Here is a 23,532-nt window from a genome sequence, read left to right on the forward strand (position 1 = left end):
TAAATCAACACCAAAGCCAAAAAAGTGAGAACACTACCACCATGCTCGTGCGTATGTGGGGGAAGGTGTTCACAATCACATGAACGGTTTAGATTTTGTGCCCATAACATGTGTACAAAAGTGCGCACAAGTGTTCATGTAGAAAGGTGAGCAGTTGAGCATAACTCTATGTATATATGTGTATATATTTATGTGTGTGTGTGTGTGTGTGTGTATACATATATATATATATATATTTGTGTGTGTGTGTGTGTGCGCGCACACACAAACATATATATGCAAATCATCATTCTTCCAAACTAAACCATAAAACTAATCATTCAAATTGTAGTAGAATAAATGTAACTTTAAATTATACTTCATAAATTTCAAAATCCAAATCTATAGCTGTTATTAAATTCATCTTATCACTCATTTTACTTTAATTTGTTACAAGCCTTTCAAATAAAACATAAAAAAAAATCTAATTCTCATAAAAGTGGTCATCTAGGAATCCTTCATCTCCAGCTTCTCTCTCATCATGTAAACTTGCAAGTATTGTTGATTTGGTGAGTCTAGAAGACTGATGAAATTATATCCACCACAAGTTTGATATATATTCAATGGAGGTAAGTAAAATATAACTTTATATAGTTCAAAGAAAAATACAAGAATGTCATGAATTCAAAATAGACATGATAGATATGTAAAAGATATAACAAGATGCCATGCCATGATTCAAGATTTTTAAGATAAGTATGATGTCATGATTTATGAATTATGTATGCAATATAAGTCATTCTGAGTATGATCTTTCAAGAAATCTCCTCTTGAATATCTCACCACAGTTAATCATCATTTTTATAAAGGTCAAGGGAACCCCTTCTCGAATATCTCACCACAATCAATTATCTTTACCATAAAGGCCAAGGGAACTCCATCTCAAATATCAGATCACAATCCGTCACCTTTGCCAAGGGAACTCCATCCGAGCACAATCAATTTTTTCTCTCCTCTTCTTGTTTTCTTCTTCTATTTTCTTTAAGCTAAAAGAACTCATTGACTACTATGCTATTTCATGCTGGCTTGAACTTAGATAAAACTCAATTAGATTTGGAGTTTTGAAACTTTTTTTCTTCCTGTTTCCAATTCATGAACTTGCATTTGTTAATTTTTCATTATCGTGCAGCCCCTTATTGGCTTTGGAGTGGCTTAAGTTTTAAACTCACAACATCCGGACTTCAAAGAAGATGACTTAGTTTGGAGGATGACAGGATGGGAAGAGTTCACTCTCGTATCAAAGCCTGAGACCCCGTTTAAAATTAAATACACTGATGTTCCTCTTTCTTACTATACAAGCATTCTTGGTAATTTTTTTTTCCTAGTTTTCTTACAAAAATAAAAAGCAAGAGCACAAAGAAACCATAGGTTTTTTCAAAAAATTCGACACAAGATAGAAGAGCAGAGGTGAGTAGATGTGTGTACAACCTCGAAAGTGCAGAAAAAAAAAAGAAAGGGAAGCAGATTAGGTGTTACCAGGGTTATACATTAGTGGCGATACCCGGGTTTCTTTCGATGGAGGAGAACAAATGACCCTGGCAAGCCGTTTGCCCGAGAAATCCACCGGCACCTACCCTCTTGGTTTTTGCTGGTAATCTGACTTTCGACACCATAGCGGAAGATCTTTATCGCATCTTCGGGAGATACGGGAAGGTTTCAGAAGTATTCATCCCATGGGACAGGAACAGCAATAGATCCCGCGGTTTTGCCTTCATCAAATTCCTATACGAGCAGGACGCCCTAAATGCGATTCAATGCCTGGATGGTAGGAGGATTGACGGCCACATTGTCTCCATCGCTTATGCGAAAATCCAGAAACAGGGCAAGTTTACAACACAGATCTCAAATCATTACCCACTGTTGCAGACAAGGCCCCCTTACCCTCCTGAGAAGACCTATCTGGAGACGGCAAAGAACCCTCTGACCCCATTACAGGCCCCTGTCCGTAGTAATGTCATACCACAGGCAGATGCGACTAGCATGTTGGATCGACTATCGGTGATAGCAGACAACAAAGAGACATCGTGATTACGAGCTATTCTGTCATCAGCCCTTGTTGCGAAAGTAGCTGATGAAGCTGTATCCATTCTACATCTCATAGACTCTTTTTGCAGATCGAAGTTCTCAGCATCATTGGCAGACTTCACCAGAATAACATCCAATAAATTCCTCATTAAATTCCAATCTAGAGAGGAGATGCTTGCTTTCGTGGGTGATTCAGAACTACACAGTTAGATGAAACTATCAGAGGTAGGAGCTTGGACTCCGACAGAAACATCTCTTATCGAGGGAGTGTGGATTCGCCTGATGGGGATCCCGGCTTACTCTTGGTACCCTGCTGCCATAGAGAAATTAGCCAGTACCTTTGGAGAGGTAGTGGAGATCGACAGAGTAGCCTCACTCGGCACCTTCCAAGGCTTTGCCAGAGTGCAGATCATTCTCCACTTAGGGTCAGACTTAAAAAGTGTGAGGAAGCTATCTGTGAATAGTAAGTCTTTCCCTATTTTGGGGTACCTCGAGAATTGCTGCTCTATGACCGCCAAAAAGCCCTTAGCTACGGCAAATCCCAGAGTAAATGGATCAACCAAAGATTGGGTGGTCAGATCTGTCCAGGAGATTGGAGAACCCAGCAATCCGCGCCCAGGTCCTGTTTGTGAAAATGCCTCTCAGATCACTCCTCCCACCACCTTAACCCAAATTCCCCAACCTGACCCTACACTCTTCACCCCGAGCCCATAGTGGGGTTGGATTCTTGCCTGCCATCCCAGCCTCAACCCCCCTTTCCCTCTATCTGCCCAGAAGCCTCACCCCTGCAACTACAGACTTCTCAACTCACCCCTTCAGTCCCCTGTTTCATTCCCCCTCCAACTGTTTGCCCAAATGTCCCTCACACTGATACAACCCAAACCACCCAACTCATTGCTCCATTACCTCTCAAACCCTTTGCCCATTTTGCCCACCCTCCATATACCCCTATGGACATTCTTCCTATCCTATCTGAGAACAGATTAGATGACTTGGCCATGATAGCTCTCCACTCAACAAGGATAACTGCTGAGGAGCTCCACAGACCTACCATTTTTACCAGAGTAACCACGGATCCTGCCCCAGCCCGGATATCCATAGATAGGTCACACTATCACTCTCCGATAGAGGCATGCCCCTCAATCTTGGGGTAGGTGGGAGACATACATAACAAAGATACCTCTTCCCCTTCAGCTGAGCATGAGGATCCCCATTGGAGAAAGGACCAGCTGATCAGGTCTGATCAGGCCCTGGAGAAGGGAATGGAATGCAGGCCCCATTTCTTCCAATCCAAATCTGTAGGTAATTCTCCCATCAACCGCTAGAAGAAAGGGAGACCTCCCAACAACTGCATCCGACATCATTCAATCCTCTCATAGGCGTCTCAAAGATTAGAGGGAATCACAACATGTGACTATCCGCTGAATCTCATGGTGGACCTCTCCTCTCTCCAGGGATCTCAAGATGCAGGCACTAGCCATTCCCTAAAACGTGAAGACCAAAATGCAGCCATCGGATCTTTCATCATCAATACAAATGCATCTCGGCGTAATGATCATCTTCGGCAGAGGCTCATCCAGGCAGAGCAAGACAGCAACGATCAGAACACGGATCTTGCTTCTGATCCTCCTCCAACTCAGGATGCTCAATCGCTAGCCATGATCTCCCAATCCAGGATTCTGCCGGCAACATGGAGGGCTCCAATAATAGGCAAGAAAAGAACAGGAGGAAGAAGAGCATCAAAGAACAGGAACATGGGGATTGGAGTAGAATGGAATGGGAGACTCAGGAGGCTAAAGAGGAGAGCGATCAACTCTAGAAATGTGACCGATGGATAAAGCCATTATTTGGAACGCCAAAGGCGTGGCCAACTCTGCGAGGATGAGAACAGCCAACAGACTTACTCAAAACCATAATCTCTGGTGGTTGGCTATCCTGGAGCCAATGGCCAGAGAGGAAAGAAGAGTAAATGTCAGTTTGAAGCTGGGCTTTCATTCCTCCTTCTCCAACGCGGAGGTTGGGGGTAAAATCTGGTTCTTCTACAACTCCATTTTAGATGTTTCTGTTTTACAAACATCCTCTCAGATGATGTCTTTTTCTGTGAAAGTTAACAACTCCCCTCTGTGTTTCTATCTCTCTATTGTTTATGCTAAATGTTCTAAGTTACAGAGGAGTCTTCTGGACAGATATATCGTCTTTGGCAAGAAGTCTTTCAGGCCCATGGGCTATTGGAGGGGATTTCAATGCAGTCCTCTCAAATACGGAGAGAAGAGGCAGCAGGAACTATGATCAGGGTAGCACAACGGAATTCTCAAAGGCTATTGACAACGCCGCCCTCCTAGACACGGGTTTCACTGGCAATAGATTCACATGGTGCAACAATCAAGCAGGCAACACTCGTGTTTGGGCAAGACTGGATAGAGTAGTATGCAATGGAGACTGGGTAACCCGCTTTCCTCGGTTTCAAGTAGAACACCTGCCCCGTGGTACCTCCGACCACGCACTTTTGTTGCTGGCTTTTCCCAGAACCACCCCATCAATTGCTAAGCCGTTTCATTTCCAATGCATGTAGCTGCTTCATCAAGGATACAACCAAGTAATTAAGGAAGCCTGGGCTAATGATCTCTCTGATCAGCCCATGATCAACCTACTGCTCAAAATCAGAAAACTGAAAGGCCGATTGAAGGATTGCAATAGGAACATATTTGGGAACGTGTTCCAGCAACTCAAGGCTGCTGAAGAGAACCTCTTGCAGCTAGAAAATCAGGCCCAGCTCGGGTCGGCTGAGATCATTCAAGGCACTCTCTCAGATGTGAAACACCGCCTAGTGCAGATGGAGCTAGCAGAGGAAATATTCAGAAAGTAGAAAGCCCGTAACAACTGGCTGGAGGGAGACCGCAACACCAAGTTTTTTCACCTATCAGCCACAGAGAGATCCAAGCAGACCGTAATCGGAGAGATTCAGTTGGATACAGGCACGTCCACTACAGAGTTAACGCAGATCAAGGCAGTAGCAGTGGATTTCTTCTCCAAACTTTTTCAATTGGAAGCTCAGGTGCAAACAGAACATCTGCTAGACGGCATTCCTGAGGTGTTGTCAGCGGACAACAACAGACAAATGATGGATATACCATCCATGGAAGAGGTCAGGAAGGCAGTAATGGATATGCCCAAGGATGGGGCCCCTGGGCCCGATGGATTCTCTGGAGCCTTTTTTGTGAGCAGTTGGGAGATTGTCGGAGCCGATATCCTCAGGGCTGTTACTCACCTATTCCAGGGAGGCAATCTGCCTAGAGCGTTTACCACCACGTTGATTTGTTTGATACCGAAAGTGACAGCCCCCAAAAAATTCTCTAATTTTAGGCCCATTAGTCTATGCAACTGCGTGTAGAATTGCCAAAGTTATTGCAAGTAGGCTAGCCTTGTTTCTCCCAAAATTGATCTCTTTAGAACAAGGGGTCTTCATGAAAAGAAGATCGATTGCAGTAAGTATTGCGCTGGGCCAAGAGATATTCAGAGATGTCAACCGAAAGGTCCAAGGGGGAAACATAATTCTCAAACTAGACATGGAGAAGGTGTAAGTGCTGTGTTGTATATCAAGCACCCTTTGTTGTCAAATTTCATTGAGACAAACCATTTTAGAGTTTGACTTGTTCATATGATGGAAAGTTCACCTCCATATGAAGATTTGCTACAATGTTCAAGATCAAGCTTCAAGTATACAAGTTCAAGATCAAGTTCCAAGTATACAAGTTTAAGCTTCGAATACAAATATACATCAAGTAGAAGATCTACTGAAGCTACAAGTTCAATGTTCAATATTTCAAGTACATATGACCCTAGAAAGACCTTAGGTTTAGGTCATTTTAATTTCACATCATTTTTGGGTTGTTATACTTTTTATAGGCTTTATTTTGACTAGTCCAGGCTATAGCTCAACTAGTCCAAGAATTTCCTCGACTAGTCTAGGATTTAATTCAAATTTTCAAAATTTTCTGGTAGGTCCTCGACCAGTCGTGGACATTGGCTCGACTCGAACTCCAGCAAAGTTTTTTAGACCCACTCGACCAGTCAAGTGCTATGCTCGACTAGTCGAGCAGGCCACTCGACCAGTCGAGGGTCAATTTTATCCGATCGCGCCGGAATTTTTGAAATTTGATTGAACCTTAGACCAGTCGAAGGTGTCCTTAGACCAAATAAAGGAACCGTTTTTCAGCGTATAAATAGAGGTCTTTTCTCAGCTTTATTCATTCATTCAAAGCCAAATTAAGCCTCCACTTTTAAGAGAGAAGCCCCCATCATTGTCAAGCTATAGTTCGGTAATTTTAGATTCATTTTATAACTTATTTGGTTTGTAATTTCTTGGTCTCTTTGCTTTCAATCTTATTTTGTAAGAGGGAGTTCTTCTCTACCCTTTTGGGATCCAAGAAATTCAATCAAAGGAGGAGATTGTAAGTGTTGTGTTGTATATCAAGCACCCTTTATTGTCAAATTTCGTTGAGACAAACCACTCCAGAGTTTGACTTGTTCATATGATGGAGAGTTCACCTTCATATGAAGATTTGCTACAATGTTCAAGATTAAGCTTCAAGTATACAAGTTCACGATCAAGTTTCAAGTGTACAAGTTTAAGTTCAAGCTTCAAATACAAGTATACATCAAGTAGAAGATCTATTGAAGCTACAAGTTCAATGTTTAATATTTCAGGTATATATGACCTAGAAAGACCTTAGGTTTAGGTCATTTTAATTTCACATCATTTGTTGGTTGTTATACTTTTTATAGGATTTATTTCAACTAGTCTTAACCTATGTTCGACTAGTTCAGGCTCTGGCTCGACAAGTCCAAGAATTTTCTCAACTAGTCCAGGATTTAATTCAAATTTTCAAAATTTTCTGGTAGGTCCTCGACCAGTCGAGCACCCTGCTTGACCAGTCGTGTACACTAGCTCGACCAGTTGAGTAGGGCTCAACTCGAACTCCACTAAGGTTTTTTGGACCCACTCGACTAGTCGATGGTCGGTTTTATCCGATCGCGTTATAATTTTTGAAATTTAGTTGAACCTTAGACCAGCCGAAGGTGACCTTAGACCAGTCGAAGGAACCGTTTTTCAGCCTATAAATAGAGATCTTTTCTCAGTTTATTCATTCATTCAAAGCCAAATTAAGCCTCTACTTTGAGAGAAAAGCCCCCATCATTGTGAAGCTATAATTCGGTAATTATACATTCATTTTATAGCTTATTTGATTTGTAATCTCTTGATCTCTTTGCTTTCAATCTTATTTTGTATAAGGCAGTTCTTCTCTACCCTTTTAAGATCCAAGAAATTCAATCAAAGTAGCCCAGGTTTGAGTTTAATTAAAATTCATTTAGAACCTAGAAACCTTCTATATGTGTGTTAGACATTGAACATCTACATCTACAAGTGAAGCAGTTCTACCGAGCTACATCAAGCAGAATCTTCAAGAAGAAGATAAGTATTTTGATTTATTGCTTTTGGTTTTTGAGATTGCTAGAAATCTATATTGGTTTTAACTGAGATAACCAGAAAATCTCAACGCGGGGTTTTTAATTGTGATAACCCATTAAAACACAACTGTACAGGTTTTAAGGTGAACCTTGGAAAACCTTGTTATATGGTGAACATTAATATCACGTGGGTTGTGATTATTGAGAGTGGAGTAGGTGTGGCTGTTTGAGAACAGTTGGTGTACATACCGAACTACTAAAATTTCTGGTATTTGGTGTATGATGTATGTGATGAATAATTGTAATCCTTTTCATGTACATGCGGTGAATGTTATAATAGATAGATTTCTTTATTTGCCTCTTGTTTTAGTTTATGTTTTTTATCGTTACTGAGTTCAAGAAATCAGGTTGTCCTACCATAAACGTTTGTTTTTGGTATAAGGTTGTCATCTGAATAACATTTGAATCAACTTCTCAATACTATTACAATTAAGATTGCTATTTAATTTAATTATTATTATTTCTGTTAAGCAATTATTTTTTATTTGGCATAGTCCTATTTAGTGCCCCTCCTCCCCCACCTCTTAAGATTGAGAGCTTGCCCTTTTTAGAAGGCTTATGAGACTAAAAACGGGAAACACGACGGATTAAACCGTAGCTATAAATCTATAGCTACGGTAATAGTCTGTAGCATAAACTTATAACTACAGATTTAATCCGTAGCTATAGATTCTAAATAGCTACTAAAAAATCCGAAACAAGTATATGTGTAGGGAAAAGCATTTACAGCTACGGATATTATTTGTAGCTAAAAGTAGTAACGATCCGTAGCAATATGCCGAATTTAATAAGAGCTACGGTTGTCAGAGCTCTACGGTTAATATCTATAGCTATTTCTGACATTTAAAAAAATTATAATGGTGTTTGTGCATAATCATTCATTCATTCAATAATGAATCAATTGCAATCCTTCATTCAATCAATTATAATTACAATTGCAATTACAATTCTTCATTCAATCAATTACAATACTGCTAAAAATACAAAGACAAATATCGAATGAGGCCTTCCACATATGAATTGCTCTTTTCACATATGGGCATCCATGAATAACGGGCCTGCAAGTATGACACTGTTAAGGATTTTTTATTTTTTGTAATGTGTATTACTGCTGAATTGGTTAACTGCTTTAGCACAATAATAAAAAGGAAACAACACAAATTGGTTGACTGCTTACAACAAATCAAAAACGTAAACTGCACTTGGGTTATAAGGGTTCTCATCTTTACAGATCAAAGCTCCTAATATGTTGATCAATGTCCTACAAAAGACAGTAATGGAAATAATACATTAATTGCCCGGAAAAAGATGGCCGGAGATTGGATGTCATGAAACTCCCAATTAGATTTAGGTCATAATTCATAACTAGAGAAGTTATAAAATTATAGGAACATTACAAACACGAACAAGTTAACTTTCAAAAAAAAAAAAAAAACTAACACAAACAAGTTTCAAGCTCATGATGTGATTATGGACTTAAGATCATGGAATGAATGCAAACAAATCCAAAAGCATTGGCTTCCCAATGAGTTCTCTATATACAATAAAAACTACACTACTGCAACTGAACATTATAAATGTTGTAGCGCCAACTATCATATGGGACCAAACAAGTGAAAAGCCAAATGAAGTAGACATAAAACAGAGATTAAGCCCACACTTGTGTTGATTCATGACCATCCACATGCAGTCACACATGCCAATATGGAAAATGTGTGTGAGATGCCAGCTTACCCTCAGATGAGCCATGTGCAAATTCAGGCTTTTGTTCCTGAAGTTGGGCACAACATATAAAGGAAATGGATGGCTAATACAAACTCTTTCTGAAATCCATTTGTTTGTAAACAGTGGTCCATCAAAGGAGTGAAACACTTAATTTTTAAGCCAGAAGTTCTAAAAATAAAAAAGTGTAACCCACTTGATAGAAAGCTTTGATCTCACATCCTTGTGCTGCATTGGTGCATGTGGCTACATTTTGTTGGGCAATGCTCCGGACACTCGTAGGCTTAGGAAACCTCATCCAAGAATCAGGTTGGATGCAAATCAGGTGAGCTAATCTTATGTGAATGGAGTACATACATGCATGGCACCATTCTAGAGAAGAACATTTTCTGTCAGTGGGAGTCATTGAGGTTCTTTGCTTGGCTCATTCATGGATGACAGTTTGCTAATTCATCGTCAGACATATTTGATTCATTCAAACAATCGTCTTAGCAAGCTTATTGTGAATGACTACTATTTGAAAATCAAACTGAAAAGATAATGCTGATCATATGAACAATGTCCTTCAAACAAAAAATGGCCTACAGTCCACATATAACAAGGAATAGTCATTGATCTAACAAATAAAGTTGTCAAATCATTGTGAATTTATACAATGGTCCATCAAAGAAGAATCAGGTGAACTAGATGGCTGATACAGTGATTTCTTCCAACCATACGATGACCTATGTGTGTTAAACTGGAGGACCTCTAGCATGGTTTCATCTTGGTTGAGTCATTTCTTCAAACGATTAGTACGCAAATTTCTACATGTATATATATATATATTGAATACTTTACAAAACTACAAATTACTGTCTTCTTTACAATTCATAGATACAAAGCAGTATGTTTGAGAAGCTTACTGATGAAGATTGTTGAACTGTATCCTCTTCCAATATGTAGCCTGCATGGACATTCAAGAATGATTACTGTGTGAACAACTGCAACAAGCTAAAATGAAAGACGTGGCTGCTATTAAGTACATTTAGGAAGCCCCACCAACTACAATCAAACTATATATCCAATTGCCACCTAAAATGATGCATAGGTTGCCGCTAGAAGCCCCATGCTAGGAAAATGAAAGACGTGGCTGCTATTTTCTGAACCGTTATTATCAAGTCCCAATCACCAGAAATGTACACGGAATGACCCATATTGAACTCAATGGAAAACCAAAAATAAAAATTCCAAAACAGAGTTTTAATATCCATGGCTCTTACCACTGAACTTATGCAAGTTAAGAACCAGCCCATGTCCTGTGACAATCAAAGACTAAAAGTGACATGCTAATGCTTATAGTTTGAATTTCTATAATGCTGCTAACCATAATGATATCAGATTGATACTTTGGCTAACACCTGAAGACCTTTTGTAAGGAGCAAATATCAGATTACATATATGTCCAAACAGAGGTAGTTAGCTAGCTGCAGTCACGAAACTCTCTACGTTTTAGGGGTGATCATATCAGAACAAGAGATGTTGTTTCTCAAGTTGAGAGCTTGTTTGAAATAAGTTTCCTTGAACAATTAAGTTTCAACTGAGATTCCCAAACTGAAGCCAATGCAAAATACAGTTACTGAATTGACATGGAAGAAGGAGACGATGAAGAAGAAATATGCATGACTTGCACGTAAATAACTAACTTTAATTCCAAAAGTTTGAGATTTGACCATAGAACAAATATATCAGGTTGCAATCTCAGATTTTGATTGGGCTGTCCAAACATCCCAAACAAATCAATCATCCTGCCTAGTCCATTTTAACTGGATTACACTTACAAAAGTTACACTCTTGCCCACTACTGTTCCTGCTGTTGAACTCAGCAATGCCGACTTCAGTTCAAGAGAGTTGAACTAGAACATTTACAGCAACTGCTACAGAAATCAGATCACAAACTGAGATTTTATACCACCTAAACAGCACAAGATGGAAGGAATCAGTTCAAAAACAATGGATAATAGTTGTAATATGACTGACATCAAACAACAGCACAAGAACTTGGCAGGATATCATTCCATAAACCTCTAAAAATAAAATTTCTAGATTACAAGATAGAACCTATCGGAGGGCTGAAAGTATGGCAACTGAGCATCTTCTAAAGCCTTGTTGAATAGGGATATAAGACGAATATTGGAAGCAATTGTTTAAAACCTGGACAAGATCGATTCCCCTCCTCATGTTTTACCCAGTGCACGTGGTTTGCCAGTGATTACGTGCATCCGCAGGGATTAGTCTCACCTCAAAAGGGTGTGGGGACACTCTGTCATCATCAAAAAAAAGAAAAGAAAAGGATGTTAAGTATATTACAGAAACAAATAATATTTACATCAGTCCCAATTAAAAGACATTTCAGACCTGCAAAATATATGATTACAGGGCAGCAAGGTTGGCTGGCTCAGCAAGTTTACATCAGTCCCAATTAAAGGACATGTGTCTGGTGTTTGCAGCCTGATATAGCTGTAAATGGAAAAGGGAAAAGGGAATTACCTGGAAATGCCTCAAGTCGATACCACTTGGTAAATGGTCTTGGACAGACATTGGATCCTAAACAAAAAGTCACTATGGTTAGAACTTCCTCCTGGCATTTCCATTCCAAAATAGGCTATAGGGTTACATTAAGACAACGTCTTAAGAGGATTTGGATTTCCAATGCAAATGGCTGGTTTAGAGAGGCCTTCCTAGAAGTATCTGCTATGGAGTTGGCCTACGTCAGGCTAAGCTGAAATGAAAGACTAGTAACTTAACCTTAATCATATTTACAATGAAAGAACACTTCCACAACACTGATTGCTAGCCTGATATATATGTCCATAGTAATTTTTTTTAAAAAGGTACTTGAGGCAGATTACAATGACCTGATATTTTAACCATGTTATCACCATGGTGTAGTGCATGCATTTAACAGATTGAATGTTATATTCATACTATGACATGCTTGTGAACACAACACACAATCATGTGATGGAATTGGGGCTCCATTTTCGGGGCATGACTGTTAAAAACAGGGGCTGACTTCTCCTAATTCTAGTTCATAGTAATTACAATAAGAAAGAGGAAATGAAAAACTGGCATTTACCTTATCATCTTTGAAGTGCAAATCAAGCCAATTCCCTTTTGAAGCTTTAGAATGTGACAATGACTCGGTTGGGCTTAACAACCACCTTGCATTGCTCAGGCACAATCTCTTTGTTCAACTTCAGTATGGCACAAGCCGCACAACGGTGATTCTTCCCTTGAACGTCATGGAATTTAATATCAATAGACATTGGCTTGAAAACAGTTTCCACCTTCTCTTGCTCCACACCCTCTAAGGAAACGTAAATCTTAAAGGAAAACAAATAACGAAAAACAAAAATCAACATTTACATTTAATTTCTATCAACCACAAACACTAAAGACACATCAGAATATGTTTCCAACTGTCTTTAAAAATTGAAGTACAGCATTTATGAAAATAAGATTTAAGACGAAGAAAAAAAAAGAAAAAAAGAAGCCCATGTTTGTATGTACAATTAAGCAATGTTGTTCCCTATTGATCGTAATGAAGCAAGCCTCAAACTGGAACCATATTCCTTTCCAATCTGACTTGAAAGTGGCATAGTTGCAACTGGAAGCCAAGTCCTTGAATATTATTGCCATGTACTTTTCTTATTTCCTCTTTAGTATACTTTTAATTGCAACCAAATTCGATAGCATCCATACACACCCAATCCAAACAAGAAAGTTCTTGTACACAATCAGTTTTTTTTTTCTTTTTTTTTTTTTTTTAATCAAGAGTGCAGAACACAGATGTCTAGAAAGCTCATGCATCCACGCGAATGCAGAGTAAAAGCATAATTTAGGCTGTGTATGGATGCACAATTGAATTGACCAAAATAGTTGGTTGAATAGAGAGGCAATGACCCAAATGAAGACTTCCTTGGCTGTCATAATGAGAAACTAGCCCTTGAATTGCAGTGAAGATTTCCCCGAGTCCTACTCAAAAGAAACATGGTTGCAATTTGGAGCCTAGAGCCTCAATATGGATTTTAAGAGAGAAGGTGAATAGGTACTACAATTTGGTCCTTTTTTGTCTCTCTCTATTGAACAACTTATTGAAACTCGAATCCAGCATAACCAAACATAGACTTAAAATATTAACATAAAGAAACTAACAGCTGATATTCAGAAAAAGTAAGATTTTAGAGACATATTGCATATGAATTTCAAAAACTGACATTTTCAAAGTTGCATCCAAGTCTGGCTCCTCTTTGTAATTGAAAGCTTCATCAAAGCCTAGCTCGTTTTTCAGAAGATCAACCTGAAACTGAAATATATCATTGAAATTTTATCTGTGTCAGAAAGGGAATATGCCTCGATGCAAATAAGGTTGTAATTCCAACGAAAGATGTGCCTTTTGTTTCATGCCAGCACTTCCAACTCAACTGATTTTTTTTCATGGTTTAGAGAAAAAGGGGACTATCCCCTCTTTATTCCAACAAAGTGCAGATTCCTTAGGGTTGCTAATCTACATTGTTTTGCATGCTATTTAGGAAAATGTGACATCTAAAAGCATTTTATTGTTCGAAGTGCAATCATGGCTATGTGGCCTCTGTATTGTTGACTGATTAAAATGTCACTCCAATTTTTGTTGCTTTTCATGTTTCTCAGAGTGCACAGGAGTCGTCCTATATAGGTGCAAGCTGTTAAAACCATGCATCAGGTGTGACTTCATTCTACCTAGTGCTACTTTGAATAACTTTTGTAGGGATTGGCTGGTATCAGTTATTAGAACAAGTGTACACTGCCTGAAGTATTTCTAGGTCTATCATGGTAGCCAACCGGACACAACATACAAGTATAAGAAAATGGGCTTTTTGTTAGCCAAAGTTCATGGGTGAATCCCCCCAGTCCACAATGGACTTCATATGTTGTGTGCCTCACAAGCGCAACGGTGAAATGGGAGATGGGAACTGCATTCATATGCTTGCGATTGTAAGGTTGTGCATGGTCCCAAACATTGTGAGCTAGATGTGTTTTTGTACAACACTGGTCTAGAGATTAATGAGAATGACTTGTTGCTTTATTTAAATAATTAGTTGTTTCCAATTTGTGTAGAAAGCATGGTATTAAGAAGCATGCAGGTCCCCTTGAGTTAGGCAAAGGAGAAATAGTAAAGGAAAGACCATCAGATTGCAGCTGGAGCAGTTCAAGATTCTGCTCAAGAGAAAGAAAACTGATAAAAATAAATAAAAAATAAAAATAAAAACACTTGTACCATCAAGAAGTCAGGAACTGTATTCTGAATAAAATCAAGATAACAAAATAAAAATGCAACTAGATTGGTGGAAAAACCTGAACAATCCGGAAGAGGGCTGGCATAGGCTGGAGGTCATAATAAGGAGGCACACACGTGAGAAGCTCAATCACAGTGCAGCCAACACTCCAAATATCTGATGCAGCACAGACACCAGACATCTCAATCACCTGAAACTAGATAAATTAGTTCATGTATGATGGTTATCATATTATAATTCTCTTATAAATAGAATTGGTATAACAGTATATAAGGAACCAATACAAAGTGGTTAACAGGTACTGTATTTCCCCAAACAGGCCTATGAATTCCTCCGAACAGTTCCTTTGCAACAGATATTTCCCCATACTTCATATAACCCAATATTAAAGAGTTTACGGAAGAAACATCACTCATGGGCATTTTATCGAACAATATGCGTGCATCATTGATCTGACCACATTTTACATACACATCATTGAAGAAGATCACCTCTCTTGCAATGTCATATCCCAAATCTGAGCATGGTAGCTGAAAATCAGGGAAGAGGACGAGCATGGTAGATTTTGGTAGCTGAAAATCACGAATACCCAAATTCCACGAATTCCCTCAATATGGAAGTCCCCAATATCCTCAAATTCCTAAATCTCCAATTCCCCAATTTCCAAAATCCACAACTCCCCAATTCCTAAGATCCACAAATCCCCAAATCCTCCATGGGTGAAAGAGAAATTAATAAACAGAGAGAGAGTAAGAGAGGGATTGCAGTTGCTGGTCGAGATTCTGCAGATTCTGTTAGCATGAGATTCTTTCTTCACCGCATGGAGAGATCATCTCCTCTTCAGATACTGTAGCATGATATGGAGAGAGAGAGAGAGAGAGAGGAAAGAGCCCGCGAGAATGAAAATAAAACTGGTGGGCTCTTTTTGGGCGCGGATGGGGGAATGCACCAACCGAACGGAGCTAGAGACGAGCGCTACTACCAAGGGCTCTGTGGGGCCACAGTGATGTATGTGGTTTATCCACGCCGTCCGTTAATTTTGACAGGAAATTTAGGAGATGATCAGGAAAAGGAGATAGATGGAAAGCCCAAATTGACCACACCATTACCAAGGAATCTTTAATGATAGGTGCTTAATCTCCACTTTTTCTTATGGTGTGGTCCACTTGAGCCTTGGTCTACTTCCTTTTTTAGGCTCATGTCGTAAAATGAGCTGTAAAAATGGATGGACGGTTTAGATTAAACATATACATTGTGGTGGGCCCACAGAACTCCTCACGGCACTGCCACCTCTAGCTTTTAGCTAGGAATTAAAACCGTTATAACATAGCTACAGTTTATATCCGTAGCAAAAAGATACTCTAGCCCGTAGCGTTTGATATTTTCTTTTTTTTAGTGTTATAGAATCGAATGAGAGTTTCTTGAGCCGGTGTTACAGCGTTTCAGCTTCAATACTTCGTGGATCAGAATGGTGGAGAGATGTTGAAATAATAACGGGTTCACAATCTTGATTAATGGAGAAGGCGCAAGCTTCTTGAAATAATCCAGAGGATCACGTCAGGGGGACCCTCTATCCCCAAGCCTATTCATATTAGCAACAGAGGTTCTAAGTAGAGGCTATTCGAAGTTGGTGTCCAACGGATGTTGCTCTCCATTTAAGCTCAAGAAAGGTTGCAAACTAGTTACTCACCTTCTGTATGCTGATGATAGTCCTCTTCCTAAACGGTGGGAGTGCTTCCATTAAAGCCATGACAAAATTCCTATCCTTCTATCAATCCGCATCAGGTCAGAAAATCAGCCATACAAAAAATTGTTTCTATCATTCCTCCACTCTCCCTGCTAGCAGAAAGAGGGCGATAGAAAGAATTCCTGGGATCCCTAGCTTTGCGGCATCATTCTCTTACCTTGGGGTTCCTTTAATCGAAGGCAAGACCAGGAGTTCGATATACCAGCTGATGATAGATAAAATAGAGGCAAAAATCCTTGGTTAGATAACTAGGCACTTATCCCAGACGGGTAGAAGTACACTCATCAATCATGTTCTTTGTGGCATTCCTGTTCACACAATAGCGGCAACTACAATCCCAGCTCAAGTGTTGGCGACTATAGAAGCAAAAATTGCAAATTTCTTCTGGGGCTGGCACGAAGGTAAGAGGAAACTACATTGGTTGAAATGGAACAGGGTCGCTTTGCCTAAGGAGGAAGGTAGCCTGGGTATAAGAAGATTAAAGGACGTTTTGAAAGCACTCAGACTGAAGATGGTTTGGATATTGGTGCTCTGAAATGGATCTAGTATATGGGCTGAGTTTGTGTCTTCTAAATATGGCCCTGCTCGAACTGATGAAGCAAGTAACATCCAGCTAATGTGCGCATTCCCCTTATGGAAGGGGATATAGTGAAATTGATCCCTCTTATCTACAACAACTCTCAATAGTACATTAGGCAAGGAGAAATGAATTTTTGGAATTGCAATTGGTCTGGAATCGGCCCGCTGGCAATATACGTTCCCCACCCAATCCCCCCTGACATCTGTCAACTCAAAGTCCAAGAGGTGTTGCATCTGGACGGTTTTGACATGCATTCTCCAACGGTCTGCCTTCTGCCAAGAGAGGTGGTTGATCACATCAGGGCAGGCAGTTTCTGCATAATGTCAGATCCAGATTCGCTGTTCTGGCCACACGACCACTCAGGCATCTTCTCAGTTAAGTCTGGATGAAATATATGCATATCGAGAGGGCTGGAGATGTCATGGGCTAATAGGATTTGGAGTGCCAATATCCCCCTAAAAATCTCTATTTTCATCTGGATATTGATCCAGGGGGCTATTCCAATTGATGACTGGATCCAGATGAAGGGCGTCAGCATCGCCTCGAAACCGAACAAGTTTTTGCTCCCCAATCAGAATCCCTCAATCATCTTTTCATCAGAGGTGGGTTAGTAGACAAGGTATGGACAGTTTTCAACGCCATCTTCAACCTCCATATTCCCCCCTAGGGATCCATAAGTGAAAGACTCGGCTCATGATGGAATGTCCTGCCCCCGAGTGGCACGTTGTCCTGCTTACGCCGCCTTACTCCATGTTTAATCCTATGGGAAATATGGAGAGCCAGGAACACTGCAAGGTATGAAGGAATCAGTCTAAGTGCGGACAAAGTAGTGGATTGAATCAAATGGTTGATGTCGAAATTATGTAGCAGTCTCCCAGGTCCCAAGCCCAACAGTCGTTCCGAGTGCTCCCTCTTCCAATGTTTGGGGATCCGTGCCTGGCCTATCCGGGCAAAAACTATGCAGCTTATAAAATGGCCCAGACCCAGCGCAGGGTGGGTGAAAGTGAATGTAGACGGATCTGCTATAGGCAACCCTAGCCATCTTTTTTTTTTTTTGGGGGGGGGGGGGGGGAGGGCGCGGCGCAGTGTTTGATTTCTCCTCTGTTTATGGGGCGGGTACGTATAACAGGGCTGAACTCCAGGCTCTGTATGACGCTATATCCTTCTGCATGGAATTTGGGTATAGTCAGCTAGAGCTGGAATCTGACTCGAAATATGTGGGATGCATTCAATGGGAACTCCTCTTCAGCTTGGAAGTGGAGATAATGGTGGGCCAGGATCAGTAGATTGAAAAATAGGGCAGTTTTCTCGATATCTCTTATCCCGAGAGAAGGGAATGGCCCAGCCGATGGCCTAGCAATGGCTGGTGCAATGAATCAAAATCATTTGGTGATTGAGACGGTTAGAGACCTCCCGTCGTACATCAGAAGCCTGTATATGTTAGAAAAAATATGTCAAGGCTCCATTAGGGAGACCTGAAGATGTCCTTAATAGAGTGGGGGTGCTGGGCCTGTACATGGATATGATAGGCGATCCCGAGTTCCTGTTTTCTTACCGGGAGGCCCGAATCTCTGTATCTCTTTCTTTTAATATGTATATATATATATATATATACACACACACACACACAATCAGATTTTGAGGGGAAAAAAAAAAAAGAAGAAGCAGAAGAAAAAATTTTTAAAATAAATAAATAAATAAATAAAAAGTGCAGAAAAAGGAGTAATGATTACTTCTTTTGCTCAAGAAGATATTTGTAAAATTCAAATGGATAATGTGGGACCAAACACTTTCCTGTCAATGTCAACGAGGCTAGAACCAGATTCAAAGTCTAGTCTTTTCAATATTGATTGGAGAAAATGTGTGGGTTTTTGCATTTTGAGCTCCATGAACAGTTGGGTCAAGTTGAGGTTTCGCAGATTCAGACGTTAGGACCCAACCGCACGGGTTAAGCAAATACAGGTTGGCTTGGGATTAATCACGTGTATTTTGGTCAAGGTTTCATTGGCTTAAAAATCTTTAACATGCTCTCCAATTTCTATATAAGGCAATGATGCTTTCGTTAAAAATAATAATAATAATAATAATAATAATAATTTAACAAAAAAGGTTTGTGTACAGCCTACTCCACATTTGTTAACAGGGTCCACTCAATTGTCAATTGGCCATTAGCATGAAAATCAATCCCACTTGAGCTGTATTAGCTATTTCATTAAAGGACATTTCACCCATTGGCAGTGGGACCATTGCTTTTTTTTTTCTAGCCATCCATTTATGAACCATCATTTTATTTTGGATCCAGTTAGAGCAAGTTTGGACTATGGCCCTGCCACGATGGACCTGCTAGATGAACAGAATGTTGGGAGCCTCATCTCCACTTTGTAATGTTGTTGCCCGCTCAAGTTTAAGATTTTTCTATATTTTAGGCTCACGGCGTAATATGAGACAATACAATAAATGTATAGAGTGGATACTACACTCATCATAGTGGGCCCAAGTAGCCTTTGTTACATAGGCTCCCTGAAACTACATGTCGATGCAGGTGACATGCAAGGTATGGGCTAGTGTCATTAAAGAAGTGAAAGGACATAAATGCGCTTGATTGAAAGGCCACGTGCTTCCATTTTTCTTTTAAAATAAAAAGTTTACGCCCCTTCCTATGACTAATTGGTAAATTGGGCCATCGAGCTGTAGTCCAACTGATATATATGCTGCTTTCAGCTACCTAAACCATTTGTGTAAGATACTAAATTGAAAAGCCCCATAAGTATAATTATGAAGTGTCTTGGTTTAACCATTAGATGGAGTTCATTCAATACACATTAGCCAATATGTGTGATAACCACATTCATTTCAGGTCATGAATAGGCATTCTCGTTTCCGTTTATGGAAATGTCTCGCACCTCATCTAACTTAACTACATTGCTTGATTATCTACAGGTATGCCTGGTCTTACAGCTTATGCTGGATTTTATGAGATCTGCACTCCTAAGAAAGGTGAATACGTCTTTGTGTCAGCAGCATCCGGTGCTGTGGGTCAGCTAGTTGGACAATTCGCAAAGTTGATGGGCTGTTACGTTGTTGGGAGTGCTGTTTCTAGTGAAAAGGTTAGCCGCTAGCAATGACAAGCATCATTTTCACCTTGTTAAGTGAAAGATATATCACCACACAACATATTAGTTCATAGAAGTATAAGATCTAGTAAAAATGAATATTACAAGTTGTTGGGGTTTTCAGTTTCTCAGAGTAGGCCCTTGGTTTAGTGATCCAGACAAGTGATGTGTTGCAACCACAGTTCTGTAACTTGCCAACTCAACTCAAAACCTGGTTGAATCAACTGGGCTCAATGAGATTTCGAGTGGGGTCTCTGAGAAACTTTTCATGAGCTTGACTCACGCCGAACTCAACAAGACTCGTACAATCAACTCGATAACTCGATCAACTCGAAATGACTCAGCGTCATGAATCGAACCAATAGTTAAGGCTTTTGGTGATTAAAAAAGATAGCCAACGAGAATTAAACCTGCACCAGTGATTTGCAAGTGTAGCATCTTAATTACCAGCATTCCCAAAGAAAACTTTGTCGTTTTGATAATTTTATACATAATGATTTTAATGATTTATTCACATTGCTCTCTTGAACAATATATTATAATATCGAGTCGAGTCAATTTTAGACTTCTTTGAGCCTTCCGGTTGAGTTTTGGGCTATTGAACTATGATTGCAACACTCCATGGATGGACCATGCATCAAATATCTCCCAGATTGAAAGATCCCAGTACCAATCGTAGTCTTTTTTTCAGTTGCATGTAGATTAGTGTTGCTGTATTCCTCTTCTCAAACATTGAGGCCAAAATTTGAATGGTTGGGTTGTTCTATTGAGGAGCTTCTCGGATTATGGTTCATCCACATTGGGGCATATCATATACAACGGTCAGGATGGATGTAGTTCTTAGTAATTTGATATATTGGCATGCAGTCCTAACATGCAAAATTCTTGAAAGCAGAGAGTTTCTGTTGTCAGTAGTACCTAGAAAACATTTTCTAATATCATTGTGTGGGCTCAGGTTGATCTGTTGAAAAGTAAGTTTGGGTTCGACGATGCTTTCAACTATAAGGAAGAACCTGACTTGAACGAAGCTTTAAAAAGGCGAGTATCCGTGTTAGTGTTAGCATATAAGAATCTCAAAAACCATCGGTTTGGTTTCCTTCAAAACATCATTGTTCATTTATCCACAAGCCCCTACACATGACTAAACACACACCAACCATGTCTTGGACGTACAAGTTACGCAATGTAAATGACGTGGACCAGTAATCAGGTTGTCCTGTCCAACAAGCAGACGACACATCTTGAAGATGCTTTAGAAAAACTTGCCAAAATCCAACATTCTACTTGTGTGATGTCCACTGGTTGATTGGACAACCTGATTATTCAGATAGATTACCTAGCCTAATGGCCCCACACAAAGGCCTCTCTATATGTGAATGTGGGCTTAGCAAAGCTCTACATTGTCTGGGTGACAATTTTGATTTTCGAATTAATGAAAAATGGCATCCTAGTCATGCTTGTAGACTCAATGTGTTTTGTTTCCTGTTTTATAAAAATGTTTGGAATCCATAATTAGGTATTTTCCCGAGGGCATCGACTTCTACTTTGAAAACGTGGGCGGTTTGATGCTTGATGCAGTACTAGTGAATATGAGGCTCCATGGTCGCATTGCAGTGTGTGGTATGATCTCTCAGTATAAAGGTGTGCACAACTTGCACTACATCGTCACAAAGTGCATCCAAATGGAAGGGTTCAAGGTGTTCAACTACTACTCTTTGTATCCTCAATTTCTGGAGGCGACTCGACAATGTATCAAGGAAGGGAAGATTGTTTATGTGGAAGACATAGTCGAAGGGCTTGAGAGTGCTCCAGCAGCCTTGATTGGACTCTTCACAGGACGCAATGTTGGGAAACAGGTAGTTGCAGTTTCCCATGAGTGATTCTGAGGCACATTGAAGTTATAAAATAAAAATAAAAATAATTAAAAATAATAATTAAAAAAAAAAGACAAGAAAATGAATTTAAATTAGTCATAGAATAGTCTATGATTAGATTTTACACATGCATAGTACTTTTTAGTTGTCCTATTTCGAAAAATGTTCTATGTATCAGTGTGTCACTATGTGTCACACAGATGGAATACAAAAATATATGGGAAATATCATAAGGTATTATCTAATATCTACCCCTATCTTGATTGTTTTTTAAATTTTTTTTTTTTTTTTAATTTGTAATTCTTAAATGCATGTCCTGTTGGGTTGAGTCTTCAAGTCAACCGGGACTGGCTGAACATCGGTCTAGGTCTATGCCATAGACAATGCTTTCTTCCATAAACTAAAAGGATAAAAAACTTGGAAAAAAAAAAAAGAAGAAGAAGAAAAGAATTCCCGGTCGGAATTGTGGCCCCATGTTTAGAACCATCTTTGTGGGCCGCATGTTGGAGTTGCAAACCAAAACATGCAAATGCCTGACTGTTCATCTTCCAAAGCACAGCAACACTTCCATGGATATGCTTTTGGAAGATGAAAAGCTTGTGTAGTACTTTCTTAGGAATTTTAATGTTGGAAGCTCCTGGTAGGGGGCATTTTTGTATTTTCACATTTCATTCAAAACCCACACCTTGTAGATTCGGTTGTAGCAACTAGCAACTGAAGAAGCAATTTTGCAGCGGCAAAAAAAAAATAATAATAAGAAAAAAAAAAAAAAAACAGTTTAAAAAAAATAAAGTTTCGGTTTCTGCTCTCTTCCTTCCTTGTATACAATCAGATTTTGTGATTTGTGCTAAGGCTTTGTAAAGCCAAGAAAAATCTGTTTTCTTAAAGCAAAGAAAAGCAAACTGGTATCAGAGCCTACTTCTTTTTCTAGAAGAAGTTTCCAGCAATTTCTTTTTCAGCCAAAAAACAAAATTTTTTCAGAAAAATCTGTTCAAGAAAAAATCAGATTTCAGCAGTTTTTCTTTTTCCAGCAAAAAAAAAAATCAGGTTGCAAAGCCAAGTTTTTTTTTTAATTCCCTGGTTGAAGTTGCCAGCAGTTTTTTCAGCCAAGAAAAGAACAATCTGTTAAAAAAATCAGATTTCAGCAGTTTTTTCAGCCAAAAAAATCTGCCAAAAAAATCTGTTAAAAAAATCAAATTTTCTATCCCTCTCTCCCTTCATTTTCAAAAAATTCAGCCCTTCCTTCTTAAAAAAAATCAGATTGTTTGGGTCATCCTGAGGCTTAGTAAAACCAAGTCATCTAACCCATAAAGCTTGTTCGTGTAAAAATGACAAGCACAATCAAGCCACAAGTTCCTAAGTTGTCAAAGGACAACTATGAAAAGTGGTTCATCCAAATGAAGGTGTTGTTCAGGTCGTAAGAACTATGGGAGATCGTCACTGATGAGTATACACAAGGCTTTCACCAACGAAGATCTCAAAAATCAAAGGAAGAAAGACAACAAGGCTTTGTTCCTCCTCTATCAAGGGTTGGATGAATCAACCGTTGAAAAGATTGACAAAGCAACATCAAACAAGCAAGCTT

At 39.4% G+C, this 23,532-nt stretch overlaps 1 protein-coding gene across 1 annotated transcript; it reads left to right on the forward strand.

The window, feature by feature from the left end:
* The first annotated feature begins 523 nt into the window (after nt 1–523).
* On the forward strand, nt 524–21,953 carry LOC131250910 (2-alkenal reductase (NADP(+)-dependent)-like). Its single transcript, XM_058251309.1, has 4 exons — nt 524–1,346; nt 19,901–20,067; nt 21,029–21,111; nt 21,590–21,953. The coding sequence occupies exons 1-4, from the start codon at nt 1,247–1,249 to the stop codon at nt 21,951–21,953; spliced, it is 714 nt and encodes a 237-aa protein (XP_058107292.1). The 5' UTR covers nt 524–1,246.
* Nucleotides 21,954–23,532: the final 1,579 nt, after the last annotated feature.

The sequence above is a fragment of the Magnolia sinica genome, chromosome 7, assembly GCF_029962835.1.
Source record: "Magnolia sinica isolate HGM2019 chromosome 7, MsV1, whole genome shotgun sequence".
Lineage (NCBI taxonomy): Eukaryota > Viridiplantae > Streptophyta > Magnoliopsida > Magnoliales > Magnoliaceae > Magnolia > Magnolia sinica.